Here is a 16,902-nt window from a genome sequence, read left to right on the forward strand (position 1 = left end):
ACAAAGGGGGTTTTCTTCTTAGACGCAGTGATGTGCTTTGAACCAGTTCATGCAAATGACAGTGATGTGTACCAGTGGTTGCAACAGTGACAAACCACAAGATCAACACGATGAAATGGCTTTAGAATCTCAGCCTTTATTTTTGCTCAATTAAAGTGCATTAGTTGATCAATCAAGACAGTTTTCCATTTAAAAGTCACACCTACCACTGCCATTTACTGACTCACTTTTATTTTGAAAACTCGACAGAATAGAGTAATCCTAAAAAAAGTGTTTTTTCTCAATGCTTGTTGCTATAGTGAAATCTCCCTTCATGCAGCATGTACATGAAGTCAACCCCCCCCCTCTTCCAAACTGCAGTAGCCACATGTCTTCTCCACTGAAAGGCTGAACAACAGCAGGCAGATACAACTCACACCCACACAGTGATTAACACATACAGGCACTAGTCATTTCAGAAACCCCCCAACACCGAGCTGTAATGTGTTTGAAACTCACAAATTGCAAATATGATGTGAAACTCGCACCTATAGTCAGTCTGCACGTCTCGCTGACTTTTCTCCCATCAGCTCACTCTCAACTTGTTGTGCTGACTTTCACTGACGGCTCATCATCGCCCGCTGGCCCAGTCAGACCCAGCAAGAGGAAGTGCAGCCCCTATATATCACTGGTGGTGCTGCTCCACGCACAATCTGTGGCTTCAGGTGCCGTATCCTCTTCCTGTGGGGTGGGGGGGCAAGTCTCACACAGAGCTGGAGCTGACACTTCAGTTTGATGGGTGCTGCAGGCACAAGTGACCAAAGGATGTGTATTACAGCTTAAGATGCATGATGGTGGAGGAATAAGTGGGAAAAGTGATTAGAAGCAAGGGTTGGAGCATGTGTGTGTGTGCAAAGAGAGAGAGAGAGAGAGAGAGTGAGTGAGTGTGTGTGAGAGCTACTTCATGGCTGCAGCCCAAGAGTATCCTGTCAACAGGAACTCCTGGATTTGATATGGCCACAGAAGGAAACTGATTTGTTTTGTAGTGAGGGCTCAGTTGTATCTCTCCTCTCACCCGCAGTGTGATCCAGAAATTGACCTGCACCCGGACTGTTAAATAAAGAAGCCATTTTGGTTTCATTGAGAAAGAGATGAGGCTTGTAGTTTCTGTAAAAAAGTTTTGACAAAAGGAAGATTTGTTCGTGTGTTTTGTGGAGACCGTGACGCACTTGGGAGTGAGAACCTGGAGATGTGCAGAGTCACTGCAGAACAGGTTGGATAAGTTGTCAGGTGAAGTTTCCCCTGTTGACAAGGAGACAGAAATGAAGTTGCAGATTGGCTCTCTGTCACCACAAAAGATTTCTATGTTGTTTCTTTTTTTGACAAACTGATTCAATTAATGGTTGATAAGAAGTATTTGATGATCAGTAGCTCAAAAAGAATCATGAGCTGCTCTGGATTATGATGTTTGTTGTAGTTGATCTGACAGTGTGTGGTGTTGCTTTGTTGTGGGGTCAGTTTAGTGGTGAAGTCTCTCTCCCTCCCCTTTCTCTCTCTCTCTCCTCTCTCCTCTTTCACGGGGCTCAACTTGCAATCAAGGAGGAGCTGAGAGTCCTCCGGGGTTTCTCCTGGAACCTGCTCCTCAAATATAAAGCGCTCCCCCCGCATCCACCAGGAACGACTGAGCCATTACGCACAAGGAGGAGCCGCTGCCTGAGCCCATCATCTGTGCGCTCTGCTGCAACCAAAACCCCATCTGACTGCAGCCTGTAGCTCCAGTGAGTCAAACACCACTGGATCTTATTTTTAAAAAAAAGCTGCGTGAGTAGTTTTCCAGCTTTTTTTAAATCCCAGCTCAGAGAGGGAATCACAACTTGTCCGAGAGAAGACTGCGAAGCGCACCTCAAAACTTTTTTTTGGAACGCGCAAGATGGCAGCCCTCATCAGCGCGTACTCGTCGTGGCCGGAGTCCTTCGAGTGTCCTCCAGGAGACGGGGACGTGTCCGACGCGCACGGCCCGCACAGGACCCCCGCGGACAAGGCGCCGGAGCCGCGGATCAGACGGCCCATGAACGCGTTCATGGTGTGGGCCAAAGATGAGCGCAAGCGGCTGGCGGTTCAAAACCCGGACCTGCACAACGCTGAGCTCAGCAAGATGTTGGGTGAGAATTATTATTATTATTATTATTATTATTATTATTATTATTATTATTATTATTATTATTGCCATTCGTGCCGCCGCTACTTTACATGCTCATACTTGAAAATTCCCTTCAGGCCTCGGTTGATTCACAAAAGTTTTTAAGTTTAGTTTCCGACGCCTAAATGCAAAAAAGAAATCTAAACAAACCTCTAACATGATCAAGAAAAAGAAAACATCCGAAACAAAGCTTTAATTTGCCTCCATGATGTAAAAAAAATCCCCTGAATTTGAAAGTTCATGCCAACGCACCATGAAATTCGTTGAGATCTCAGTTTTAAGAGACAGAGAAAAGAATAAAGTGCATTTATCTTGTGTTGAATTTGATTCGGGTTTAATGTCAAGCTCCAAATCATTTGCGCAAATCGGAAATCCTCTTTAGCCTGAGCCAGGAAAGCTCTGACATGGAATGAAAGTTCACGCGTAAACAACAATCTGTGATCATCTTAGGATAATCAAGTTATAGGAAAGTTTCGATTAAGAGCTTTTTTTCCCGTTTTTCTTTCCTTTGTGGTAATTATCAGGCAACTGCAAAATAATTAAAGAGTCCAGAAAAGGTCTATGAAAGTTTATTGTATTTTTTTGTAAAGTCCGTTTTAAAGTAACCATTATCTGTAGAGCCATTAAGTAAACCTTTTTTCATCCCACCTTTATTCATATAAATTATTTCACATGAAGGAAAATATCAAAGTATGAGCCAACAACTTTGAAAACATTTCCTTTTGAATATTTTTACAGTTATTTTACAAGTTATAGAAATGATTAGACTGTGAGAATTTTCTTTTCAGTCATTACAATGTTGGGTTATTAAAGAAAATAGACAGGAATTATTATTTTTTAAATAAAGAAGTAGATCACTTAATTTGTTGAATCATATTCAGGATTTTTAGCTCAAATTTAAAGCATATAAATCTGTCTCCTCTCTATCCAGGCAAGTCGTGGAAGGCCCTGACTCCCCCGCAGAAGAGGCCCTACGTGGAGGAAGCAGAGAGGCTCCGGGTGCAGCACATGCAGGACTACCCCAACTACAAGTATCGGCCTCGCAGGAAGAAGCAGCTGAAACGCATCTGCAAGCGGGTGGACCCCGGCTTCCTGCTGAGTGGGCTGGCTCCCGATCAGAATGCCCTGCCCGACCAGCGAGCCCTCTGTCACCCCCTGGACAAAGACGAGGGCAGCCCTAATCACGGCTTCTCGATCCCCAGCCCGGCCCTGCCCAGCGTCAGGAGCTTCAGAGACCCTGCCGGTTCAAACAGTAGCTTCGACACCTACCCATACGGCCTGCCCACTCCTCCCGAGATGTCCCCCTTGGATGCCATGGAGCACGAGCACATCCCCCCCTCTTATTACTCTTCTGGTAGCTCTTCATCCTCCTGTCCCGATGAGCATCATCACAGTCAGACACACATGGGCAGCCCACCCCCTTACCACACCGAATACGCTCAGACCCAGATCCACTGTGGAGGCCCACGCATGAGCCACATCACTCACCTGTCCCAAACTGGAGGTGGCAGTGGACTGATGCCGGGCCCTCCGCTGTCTTACTACAGCCCCTCATCTTTCCCCCAGATTCACCACGGGCACCACCAGGGCCATCTGGGTCAGCTGTCCCCACCGCCGGAGACACACGGCCACCTGGAGACTCTGGACCAGCTGAGCCAGGCAGAGCTGCTGGGAGAGGTGGACCGCAATGAGTTTGACCAGTACCTGAACTCCACTGGGGCCGGGTTCCACCCCGAGCAGGTCGGCAGCATGACTCTTACGGGACATATCCAGGTAGCGTCGGCTGCTTCCGCTTCTGCCACTGCCTGTCCCAGTAGCACCGCAGAAACCAGCCTCATTTCCGTGCTGGCAGACGCAACAGCGGCCTACTACAACAACTATGGCATCTCGTAAGCTCAGTGACAGCACCCATCATACTTGTGACTGATCAGACACTACAGGGTTTGAAATGGGTGAGGACATTTGGGATAAAGTTGCACTTGGGTGCTGATAAAGATTTCTTGAGCTCGTACAAGTCATTTCAAAACCTGTTATTAGCATCTACGGGCAACTTCATCCCACCATGATTAAAACCGGAACTGATTACTGAGCAATATGATTGTCCAGAGCCGAGGGAAGAACAAAGAGCAATTGGAGGAATATGAAGAAGAAGAAGGGGAGATGGACACCTCAGGGACGCAGACACTAAAACTATCGTATGTCACCTCCTGCTGTCGAGAAATTTCTAAACCAGAAGAACAACCGTGAAAAAAAAAAAAAAAAAGACTTGTAAATGTCCACTTGTAAATGTCACCAGTTACTGTTGCCGCCCGGACGTGTACAGATGCTCCTCTGAAGCTAATTTAAGTCCTTCGATGTTTCGCTTTAAACGCTACCTGTAATGCTATTATCAACGTTTTCCTTTCGAATGTTTGTATCATATGTTCCCGCTCTCATTAGTTTGGGAGTCTTACCTCAGTAGTTGTAATTGAATGAGGTTTTAGTTGGACATTTCTTATGCAATTTATCAAGATGGTGTATAATGAAGAGGAAAAAAAGGCGTTTATACTTCTTCTCCAGTACTTAATAATATATAATCATAACCTCTATGATGAAAAATAATAATGGTAACTATAACTGTATGCTGATTTAGGTTTGTGAAGGACAATAATTTAAAATAAAGGTCAATTTTTATATTATTGCAGGTCTGCTTGGATAATGTTCCCACAGACAAAACACCACTACAAATCCTTTCTATTATTTTACCTGAATATTGGTGATAACTGATACGCTTAAAAGTCATTGTGCAGGAGCAGATATATACGTAATTGATACAATCACATTCCCTAATAAAAAAGAATAAAAAGAAAGTAGGACTCCTGCTTAGTAGTTTTTGAAAAACCGGCATGTGCTACTTGTCCGTCTTTGAATCCAGTGTCACACCACGTATTCTTCTATTTCGGGCTCTGTCTAGCATTTGACACCCACTCCCCTGCTCGCTTCTTTCCACCCTCCATCACATCATCCTTCTCCATCCGTCTCCTCTCGCTTTCATTTCATCCCGGTTCAGAGGATTAGTGTAAAACAGGCGCAGCCACCGCCGCTGCCACCGCCGCCTCCATCTCCACCGTCCTTTGTTTTCCACAGTCTTATTCTGGGTGCCATTCTTAGGAGTCTCTGGAACCCCCCGCCTCCCGTTTATACCCCCACCCCTTCATCCCATGTTGTATCTTGCTGATGCAGACCTTTCGTAATCTGTGCGAAATAAATAAAAAAATAAATCCCGGGCCTTCGTTGACTGTTTTACATGCTCCTCATTTTTCTCTCTCTTTATTTTTTTCTCCCCCCACGATTCTCCTTCTCCACTCCTCCCCTTCCTCACCCGCTCTGTTCTCTTGAATTTTTCTTTTTCGATAAAAGGAATTCGGGGGGCTTTTGACAAATCCTGGAGTCTGGCTGGTCTTCCTGCATTTTTTGGGAACGGTTGAGTCGTGCTTCTTGTAAAAAGGATGTGGCAGAGGAGCGGTGTTTCCTGGCTGATAAGGGAAAAGCCTCTCTCCGTCAGGATGTTTGGGCCCTGGCTGGGCCCTGCATTAAAGAGCCAGAGTGAGGGAAGGGAACCCGCTGTTCAGTGAGCGGGAGGAAACAGGGGCCGTGCTGATTAGCATCTTACTCACCCGTCTTTACTTACCCACCAGGAGAGAATTTGTCAACCTGGCCTTCTGTACCTTGACCACAGCGCAAAAATCCACAGTAATGAACAAAAACACATGTTTGTTTCTCTGAAAACAGCGCTTGTGAACAAATGTACACAAAAATGAGCTTTGTGTGATTCTCATTTCAAAGCATGATCATGCTGCTTTGAAACACGTCCAACACATGTGATTGTGATTAAACTGACCAGAATGACAACATTCATCATGCACCAATGTTTGCAGCAGGCTGCATATTGGGCTCCTGTCTTTGGGGTTATATCATTACCCTTTGTGCCTGCAGGGGTTCCAAACTCTGCGGAGGGTCCATTTGAGCGCGACCATATTTTGGATGAGGGAGCCGGACGGGTGGTGCCCCAGGCATTCGTAGGGTGAGAAAGTGCTCTGCGGTGCAGCATCAGCCCGAGAGTTGTCGGGGGTCAGGTCAGGGCGCTGCCGCAGACTCCCTTGGTAAAGAGACGCTCTGCAATGTCTCAACAACCACGTCCACCTCCGCAGGGTAGGACATGGTAACTGCGACAAGGACAAAGACGGACGTTAGATGGCAACACAAGAACCTCACGTCGGGCATGAGTTGAGGTGCTATACCTGAACATAAAGAGCAGAAAAGAACGTCGTTACATCATATTATTCCTATTCAATCTTGTATTTTATAGTACTTTCATCCACACAACTCAGAAAATCATTATGGCCACTATGGAGATTGGGTCAAGGACAAAATATTTCGACCAGACAAAATGCGATGAAAACAGTATAAAATTATAATTTCACAAATAAAAAACCACAGTTTTATTTTAACCTGTGTGACCATGCATTTTTCAGATAATCTAACTGTTAATACATGTACTCATGTTGTGTATTTGTTTTATTTAAACAGAAACAACTTATCTGAAAAATTTAAAACCACAGGAACTGTTATAATAGGCAGCTATTATATATATACGCAGTAGCCTCCATTGAAAGACTGACCAGTATATATAATAATAATACCTATATTTGTATTTATTTTATAGCATCAAAATCCTTTATCTGAAATGCTCAAATGAGTCCTACAGAGATTTGCGGATCCTGTGACTCTTTCGTTTCTGGGAAGTGAGGGCAAAGCACTCAACATGTCAGCCTCAATCCTTTCCTCCCTAGAAGTCGACTCATTGTCATCTTAACCTTTAGTCAGACTCTACCAATGAAAACCGAAGACTGCAGCCGTTGCTTCTCTTTTAGCTGCAATAAATCAACAAGAAAAGAGGGAGAATATAATGTGCCGACAAACAGCGGCGTGATGCTATTTTGCACATAAACCTAACACTTTACACACATGGGCATTTGCAGGAATTCCAGGTAAAGGGAGCACATAAACTCCTTAATTTGATGAATTGAATCTTTAACGCACTCGCAGTATAGGAAGATATGCAATATTTTGCGAATGTAAGGATATAGGCTGAACAAACAAAAGAGCCAACTCTTGTTATTTCACTCTGATTGCCGGCTGGCGCAGTTCCAGTCTCAGGTCAAGCCCGTGGAATGAGTCTGTCAGGTAGTCTGTTATGTTTCCTATTTCCTCCCCTGCCGTCATGTCACTTCCCTGGGCAAACAAACAAGTCGGCGGTCTAACTCAACACCAACTGTCAAGGTAACGGCGTACGGCTCGGTGTGTGTGGACGGGGGGGGGGCCCGGAACTTGCACAGCTGTGTAAAGTATTATCCATCTGCCTGGACTGAGGTGAGCACTGATCACTTTATATATCGTGTCCTCCGGAGGCGCGGAGGAGGCCGACTGTCTGGTTGGTGCAGCGTGCTATTGTGTAGCTGGCGACGGAGCGTCCCATCACATCATATTCGCAGGTCGACCATTCCGGCTGCATGACGTTCTTCACGTATTAGCTGAATAGGTCGAGAGGAAGTAGCTGATTTGAACTCCGTGACTAAGGCCTATCAGTGCATATGACAGAGATGCCCTTTAAACCTGCAAACTATAGACATGCTAAGGTGTGTGTGACTGAGCTGCTGCATCTTGCTGCATTGTGAACACACTACATTTAAATTGCATTCATGTCATAAATAACGTTTTGCACCTGAATGCAGCAACGTGACTCTAATTATACCTTTTCCTGTGAAGCCCGGCAAATAGAAAACAACAAACCCATTACAACATCCTCATCAGCCGACGAGCAGTGAACTTTAAACCAAATTAAACTACTGTGTGTGACGGATGAAGACACATTTACATCAGTAAATACTAAAGTGCATTTCCAGTTGGAGTATGTTACAGCAGCATAATAACCTGTTTACAATTTGTACTTGGCCCCCGAATCTGGCCAAAGCAGGGAAAAGACAGCAAAATACACACACACACACACACACACTCACACACACTCACTCACAGCAAGGGATTATGGAGTGCAGCTATTCTTCATCTCATTGTGGCTCAACAACAGGCAGAGTGTGGGGTGGCGGGCAGGCGTGTACGTCGCCGGACGAAGAATGGACCAGACTCGTCGAGGGACAGGTGCCATGTGGCAGAGGATGTGCGGGGACGCAGATGGGGACCCCTGGAAAACTTGGGGGACTGTGCGAGCGGCCAAGGGCCTCCCATCCGTACCTGTGCTGTGAATGCTGCAGCTGAACAGGATCCGGCACCTGTTCTAAGCAGATACAGGCGACCAGCAAAGGCACAGAGGGAGGCCAGCACATGGCTGCCAACCCGGGGAAGGAGAAGGCTAGATTTCCATTTGCCCATAAGCGCACCCTGATTACCAAACCAGTGCAGGCAGGAAAGCTTGTGCTCTGCTGCAGAATGTACAAAACAGGATTGAAAAATGTGCTTTCTTCCAGAAGCAAGTGCATGTTAGTTAACTCCCCCGTGAAAAAACTTCAATTAGAGCTTTCTACTTGTGAATTAATTTTACCCACACTGACAACAGTGCGAAAAAACTTGGGTTTAAAAAGTTCTATAAACACATTGAGGCTGGTTTACTATTTTTAAAAGAAGTGTTTTAAAATCACAGCGCATGTCCTATTTTTACGGCCTGACCTGCATTGGTCTCTCTCTCTCTCTCTCTCTCTCTCTTTCTGATAGCATTGCTTGCACCAGTCTCCACTATGCTGCAGCGCTATTTGGCTTGTTTTTGACTGCTCTAGATTCTCCCAGGGGAGGTGTAACTCTTCACCCCAATGTGGAGGAGGATGCTCCTATTGTGCTTCCTAATTGCGATGTGGTGGCTCCATTTAAGAGAAAGAACATCCTTATCTGGTCCGTGTGTGATCTTGTACTGTGGGAATAACTGGAAGAGCCATTGTTATATTTTGATTCTCGTTTTAGCTAATTACAATATTTCATGTAATGTTTGCATATTCTGGCAGCCATGTTTAATCATGGCTATGTTATAAAAACATGCAAAGTGTGTGTCTGTGGGGGGGGGGATTTATATAAGTTGAGGAGCTGAGATGATGTTGTTTTTATACATTTTACTAATCAATACTTAATAATTTTTTGCTTAAAGATATAATATGTAACAATTCTTCATTAAAATGTCTAGAAGCGATAAGACCTCTGTTATATATTTTGTTGATTTGTTTACTTACATTATCAAAAATATTTACAATAATAGAAAAACCTCAAATTTTATTCGAGGTTATGGGACTCTTCATTTTAGTCACCTTTTTATTTTTATATCGGTATTGACGAAAGCAAAACACACTGCTAGCCAATTAGCCAGTCAGCAATTTTTTCCTTCCACTGTTTGAATTGGTCACTCGTAATGGATCATTGCCATTTGCTGCGTAATGTGAATAAAAGTATTATAAATCACCTCAGGCAGATTTTCATCTGCAATGGTGGTGATGACAACAATCCCCATCAGCACATGCTGCTACTCGACATCATCAAACTAGTTATGTTCTTATTGTTTTGATTGAGGGACCCGTATTGTATGTTTTAATGAAAACCACATTCCAAAATAAAACATTACTCCATGGCTTGGATCGTAAGTCACTCCCCTTCTTTTCCATTTTAGAATGCCTCCACACTGCCATCGCGGACCTGGCCTCTTCGCCCTGCACCAGCAGACTTTACTCAGCGTGCATCCTGCTAAAGCAGACGCACTAATGATTTAGATGAGTGATGGTATAAGTTCGCCGGAGTGAGAGAGCCCTTTTCTAACAGCTACTGTGGAGGATAGACAAAACAAACCAGCCGGTGGCTTGATGACAGCTTCTGAGTCATACTGCGAGTCATTCCAATTTAAATGTTTCAGCAAACGTCATGAGCTTCCAAAAATGTTGCCGTGGATCTGGAAAAAGGGGCAGGGGCTTTTTCTTTAATGTTATAAGATGTTTTCTGACATTTTCACTGATTTCCCCGGGGATATGATGATGAAAAATCTGGCATACGTTGAGTACTAATATCGATGAGTGTGCAATTTTGGTGTGGCTTGATGCCCTCTTCTGAGTGCCACTCTAGTTAACGGTATTGTTCCCACATATCCGGAATAAAAATTTCAATCAGCCATGTTCCGAGAACTGTAAGACCGTGTAAGATCTTACGGTGATGCAAGTTCCTTCATACAGGAACAACACAGCTCATTTACTGCTGCTTATTCAGACATGAAGTACGTCAGCCATGACACACACCATTTCCGCCGCCTTGATGTGTTCTGTTTACACTCAAAATTTCTGGTAAGAATGCTCCTGACTGACCTTGGCAACGGGTCACTCTGGCATAATTTCCATGCTCACTCCCATTCCTCTGACCCTTACGTTATGGGTGTAATATTCGGGATGTTGTTGATGTCGGAGCTTGAAGGAATCCCTTCCTGCTGGATGCTCGGCCCCGTTTCCTTAAAGACTCAACATCAAAAATGAGACACATGGAAATGACTCACACTGTCGTCCCCAGAGTTCAGACACTTCAACCAAAGTACCATGTTGACAGGTTCAAAACAGGATATAAGCTGGATGGGCATATGTTTATTACAGATGGCGGAATTCTTAAGAGCAGTGATGACTTAAAAGCTCTGATAAGCAAATCAAGCGGCAACAGTCACGTATCCACATTGTAACCTACATGCAGACTCACATAGACTAAACTCACATACCATCAGTGCTAACTTATGCAAGACCTGCTCACTACTAACACCCAACAAGAGGCAACCAAATTATAATGACATGCAAACAGATAAGTAGACATCTCCCCACTGTGCTAAACAGCAGCAATGCAGCACGTGTGAGAAAATCAAATCATATCAAGACATTTTCCAGAATCACATTCATCAGACTTCTCACTGTGAGACTTGACCCCCACCGCTTGGTGAATTCTGCTTCTGCAAATATTACCCTGTCTGCACTTTCACAGGCCAGCTTTCCCAGGTGTCAGGAACTAAGACTCTATAACAACTCATTCATTACTAAAGCCCCATGACCTTACAAGCTAACTTGTGCCATTTATAAACTGACCAATTTCTGCTTAGTAGTGAGATAACAATTCTCCAGACAAGCATAGAAATTAAACAGTAACGTAAAACAAGTTAAGTTACTATACAACCTTCATCAATCAATGTTATGCAATTAGTCTCTTAATTTGCTGTGTGTGCAGGCCATGTGTTACCAATACAATTAGCTAACCAGTGCAAAATAAAAAAAGACATTAAGAAATCATAATTAAAGATTTAAAATTAACCTTTATTATTCTTGGCTGCTTTAAATGTCTAATTTGGTCCATATAACATCTGCTAACATGGAGGAGGCAGGATTTATGACCTATACTGCAGCTAGCCACCAGAGGGAGATCGAGACACTTTGAACTCACTTTTGGGAGCCACTTATTGTACGGTGTATTTTTCGATATCTTCTACCCATCTTCTAACCCATGTAATGTCACTGAAACATGTTCAAACAACACAGCTACAACTGTATCACTAATATTTGTCTAGTGAATGACTGATTTAGTGGCTGAATACTTTTGTTTTCTTTACTTTTGTACGTTGAAGTCTGGCTGCTAATTTTTATAGACATATGATCACTAACTTTTATACCACAAAAGAATTTAAAAAAAACTCAAAACCCTTTCTTTCTCTCTATGAAGTCATTTAATTTTGGTGGCAAAGTGACGAATCACTATAAATTAGAGAATTACCTGAGCTCCCCTTTGGCTCGATAGTTTGAATCTTTCAGCCCCTAGCGGCCGCGACAGGAACAGCAGCCTTCCGCTCTCATAAATTAGCATCGAGCTAATGCTCAGACTTGTGTTGTGACCATGTTGTGACCCTGAAGAGGCTGTGAGTGACTCTGACTCATGTTGTTTCTCCCCTGAGGAACACCATGTAGAGTCTGGGCTGTATAATGTCTGTCTGGACTGTCGCTTTTTTATTCTCACACAGAAATCCACCGCTGAACTCACCGCCGATTCGTCACAATATGAATAATTTATATACATTATATTATAACTATTTCTGAAACCTTCGTTCGATTGCTGATTCAATTGTCAGGATGGCCGAGCGGTCTAAGGCGCTGCGTTCAGGTCGCAGTCTCCTCTGGAGGCGTGGGTTCGAATCCCACTTCTGACAAATATATTGTTTTTATTTTAAAGCGTTTCCTCAGGTTAACATTCTTCAAACGTAATCAAACCCCATTTAACATTTGATGCAACACCAACGTGTAAGTGTGTTAGTGACACCTTAGATTTAGGATTTGTTCATCAAATTTGGATTTGTACACTCAAAGAATAAATAAAACAAATCTGCAAATAGGTATAAACAACACATCAGTCAAAGTGGTGTTTTCCACAGTTTCTTTGCAGCAGTAAATCAGGAGTTGTCCAGAGTGTGGGCCTGCTGCTGTGGGATTAATGTAAAAGTGCTGTGTGTGTAAATGGCTCCTTCTCTTGGTTTATATTTAAACTCCCTCAGCTGTGACTTCCCTGTGCCAGGTTAAGGTTAAAGAGTTGCAGGAGGCAAAGCCCGTCTGGACACGCATTACCATCCCATTGGCACAGCTCCTTCTTCACATACATTCCTTGTTATACTCGGGATGAAGACATGAATTTGTTCCTTATATTCATTCAGGATGTCTAATTTAACATGGACGGACACGGCCTTTTCCTATTTTTCTTCTGGTTGCAGGGATTGATGGATGTTTTCTTTTTTGTTTTTATAAATAACTCGCATTTTAAAATGACTTTATGAAATGAAGATAGATATTCATTTTAAGTCCTGCAACCTTGTATTGTTTGCGTTTAATTAGAACAATGGATATAGTTGGTGTTTGGGTACTTGCATTCCATAAATTTAATGATAATTCAATACCTCAACACGGATCTTATATCAGACTTATAAAATACTTTGAACTGCGGTCAGCCATCAAGGCCTCAACATCCGAACGCTTAGGACTATGACTTAACATGGCGCAGCAGGTTGCACTCTAATCAGCCCTGATATTTTAACGGCAGCCAAGAGGAGGGGGGGGTGCTAAGCCTGAGCATCAGCGTACACGTGCGAGCTGGACAGATGATGAGCTTGGGGGGGGCGTCCCGCTGTGAATGTGATCCAGACCACATCCGCATGGTGCAGCCTCGACTGCTGACAGGAGGCAAAAATACTACTCATATCTAAGTCAATTTAACGCAGAGTGCTGAGAAACTATTTCCTCTGGGCATTTAAAGCTCTGAGAGGCTGGTGGTTGATGGCGGGATTGTTTATGTATTCACAAGGACTGGTAAAGTCCCTGTATTTGAAAACTATCTATTTCAAAAACTCTGACATTTAATTGGAAGATAAATCATTTCTGTCTTCATGACGACTCTGCACAGAGCTGACTCACGCTGACCGTAAGCTCTTTAAGTTTCCTTCTGAGGAGGGGAGGTGCCTTCCTCACACAGGAAAACCCAGCAGTCCGAGCACAAAACCACGTCCTCGGCATTTCTTCTGAGTCACTCATGCACTGTCATGACCCAGCAGGGGGTAGGAGGGGGTCTTTGCTCTTTTCTCCCACGAGTCAACTCCACCCCTCCATGACCTTCAAGCTCCTTAAGGCTTAAGACCGACGGCAGCGTGAGAGCTCTCCCCTCTGTGCATGTGTGTTGGATTGGTGGGAGTGGGTGCTCCTGTGATTAAGCACTTCTAGAAACTCCCCACATCACCGCAGAGGGACGGACACGCCGCCTGTAAACCCCTGATAAGGGCGACCCCTCGTTGTATCCCGTGGCAGCTCTTTTGTGCTCGGAAAGATTGAGGTGACCCCGAGTAATATTCAGAAGAGGAAAGCACATTATGAAATACCTTTCACAAGTTAAAAATGCGGGTGTAAGATGTACGACTAGGCGTTTTTGACCTTGTGAGCTTTGCCTCAACAATCTGTCTGAGGAGTCGGTGCCAGCCAGGCCGCTGACTTATAAGCCAATGAGGGCAGTGCCTCTCTCATTAGAATCATAGTGTCCTAAAAATTAAAACAGGTAGTTTTAAAGCTGCCTTGTGGATTTGATCCTTGTGGCAACTTATTGTCTTGATTGTAGCTGCTCTTGTTTTCGCGGTGATGATTGCAAGACATGACACAGGAATCAGAAGAGTTGTGTGAAAGTGACGGTTTGACAACGTGTTGAGTCGTCGGGCACACGTAGACTGAGGCAGATGAATATCCTCACTCAACAAGACAGCTGGTTTTATTGAGGGAAACTGAAACACAATATGAAATCTCATTAAGTGGGAAGGTGCCAAACAACTCAAAATAATAATGATACTACTACTACTACTACTACTACCACGACAGTAATATTAGATATTAGAGAACATTTGATTCATATAGCACTTTTAAAAGCTCATTTACATAGTGCATTACAATAAGAAATACAACAAATTAATATTGATTATAAAATAAAATATTAATAAAATAAAATACACAGTTCAGGTAATGCTGTAGTAGAAGTACATTTTGAGGTATAGTTTCTTTTTTTTAAATATGCAAAAACTAGAGAAGGACTTTCTTGTAAATACTATTACTACTACTACTACTACTACTACTACTACTAATAATAATAATAATAATAATAATAATAACTAGGGCTACGTTGTAGCACTAACGGGCCCGAGCACAGGCATTTTGAAGCCTGTTGCGGTTAGTGGAGAGAGCGATCAATGACCAAGCGCACGTCTCTGCGTTGCATGTGTTTTGCGCACTGCGGCAAGGATAAATGCTTCACTTCCTGCGTCCGTCACGCGATGTCGATCCTTGCCTGCTAATTGCTCATAACGGTCCACGCTATCAATTGCACATCACATCAATTTTATGTAAATCGAATGATAGTTGTAAAACAAAGCTTACTTCCTGTTGCCAGTAGGTGGCGCCATCACTATTATTACATACAGACTAATAGCTGTGTTCAAGTAGGGGCTCTGATGTAGCGTGAGCAATTTTGTGTCAATTGGACAATGTTACAACAACTTAATTAGCACACTGATCAGTAGGAGGCGCTATGACCCTGCACTAATATTAATATATGGAGCTGTGCAGGTCAGGATTGTGATCATAGGTCAGTAGTTCGGAGCCGGTTGGATAATGCAGATTGGATTTACAAAGTACTTCCTGTTTTATGGCGAATCAGTAGGTGGCGCTATGACAGTGAGGAAATATTGACACATAGAGCTGTTCAGGCTTGGTCTCTGATCATGAGACATCAGTTTGGCGGTGATAGGACAATGCACACTGGAGTTATGACAACATTGTGTCCTTTGGCGAAGGATGAACCTTCGCCGCACCTCAATGTTTACACGGTTTGAGGAAATGTCACAATTCTGACCATGATCCAATGACTTGACTGAGCTCTTATGAGCTGTATATTGTAAAGCAGCCAGGAGCAGTGCATCAAAGTATAAAACATGTCACTTCCAGCAGGTGGCGCTGTGATTTTAAGTCATGATTTCTGTGTCGATGTCATCAGGCCGGGACTTTTGTCTTACATGTCTAGTTTGGACTCGATTGGACCAAATATGTCCGAGATACAATTACTCCAGAATACAATAACTTTTGGGGGTTTTGAATTCCCTGCAAACTTTGGTAACGATTTGAGCATGTCTAGGCCCTGAAAAAGCCCCAAAAGGGAAATACAAATCCTTCCAAATACAATAGGGCCTCCCACCGTCGGTGCTCGGGCCCTAATAAATAAAAGAAAAAGAAAAAAAAAGCCAAAGAAGTCTTTTTCTTGCTCAAACACCAGGTGATTTTAATCATATCATCATCATAAGAATACAAGTTGGTTAATATTAATAGAATTGTCAAACTTTGTATATGTTGAAATATATTGCGTAAAACACATAAACCAACAGCCTGACTGATATGTAACGTTAGAGACTGACCCATAACTAAGGCCACATAACGGCCTGTGAAAGGACGAAAGGTTGCAGCTAAAAGAAGGAGCATTATGCCAAGTCATAGACCGTCCCTGAGTCTCCCACTGCTTTCTAAAAGGGTGTTTAACTCCCTTTATGCAATGGTGAAGTCCAAGTCATGTGTCCAAAGCCTCAGCAGATTTCAGTCCAATCTCTGAGTGATTAGCGAGGCTTTTCAGTCTATCCTTAGCTTCCCATGCACCTGATTAGAAGGTATAGGCCCGCTTCTGGTGGGAGGCTTTTGAACTGCTCTCTGGTTTTCTCAGCCTGTGATTGCTGCCGTGTTTCCGTGGGAGTTTACAGCTCACACATTCTGTGGCTTTGGAAGTAACCATCTTCCCTTTGGTGCTTTTATTCTCTGGATCATCATTGTGGATCATGTAAGTACCATGCTGTATATAATGTATCTTTAGGCTGCTTCATCTCTGCACTTTACTTATGTAGGATGCCACTGTTAACTGCACCTGCAAAGGCACAAATGAAGTGACAATTTAAGAGTTCCTCTGAAGTAGCTTGTTCCTTTGACTCATGCACAGAAAGGATACAATACAGTCTGTGTTAAACTGGATGAACTCAGGCTGGCCTGTATGCAGGATGTGATTTTTATTTTCCTTGTTTGAACTCTTTTAGGAGCCTCGGTTGGCAAACCTGACACCTT

The 16,902-nt window shown here is 43.5% G+C and overlaps 1 protein-coding gene and 1 non-coding gene across 2 annotated transcripts; both read left to right on the forward strand.

Moving 5' to 3' along the window:
- Window positions 1-1,589: 1,589 nt before the first annotated feature.
- Window positions 1,590-5,028, forward strand: sox7 (SRY-box transcription factor 7). The gene is made up of 2 exons (XM_035144581.2): window positions 1,590-2,141; window positions 3,111-5,028. Exons 1-2 carry the CDS (start codon window positions 1,910-1,912, stop codon window positions 4,070-4,072), a joined length of 1,194 nt encoding a protein of 397 aa, XP_035000472.1. The 5' UTR covers window positions 1,590-1,909; the 3' UTR covers window positions 4,073-5,028.
- A 7,320-nt stretch (window positions 5,029-12,348) lies between these two features.
- On the forward strand, window positions 12,349-12,431 carry trnal-cag. The gene has a single exon. It is a non-coding gene; the product is annotated as a tRNA-Leu (tRNA).
- Window positions 12,432-16,902: the final 4,471 nt, after the last annotated feature.

The sequence above is a fragment of the Hippoglossus stenolepis genome, chromosome 20, assembly GCF_022539355.2.
Source record: "Hippoglossus stenolepis isolate QCI-W04-F060 chromosome 20, HSTE1.2, whole genome shotgun sequence".
NCBI classification, from domain to species: Eukaryota; Metazoa; Chordata; class Actinopteri; order Pleuronectiformes; family Pleuronectidae; genus Hippoglossus; species Hippoglossus stenolepis.

Bases quoted from the DNA above. Each gene is read 5' to 3' on its own strand.
- sox7 (XM_035144581.2), top strand. From the start codon at position 1,910: ATGGCAGCCCTCATCAGCGCGTACTCGTCGTGGCCGGAGTCCTTCGAG. The intron at 2,142-3,110 runs GTGAGAATTATT...CTCTCTATCCAG, and splicing joins TGAGCTCAGCAAGATGTTGG to GCAAGTCGTGGAAGGCCCTG.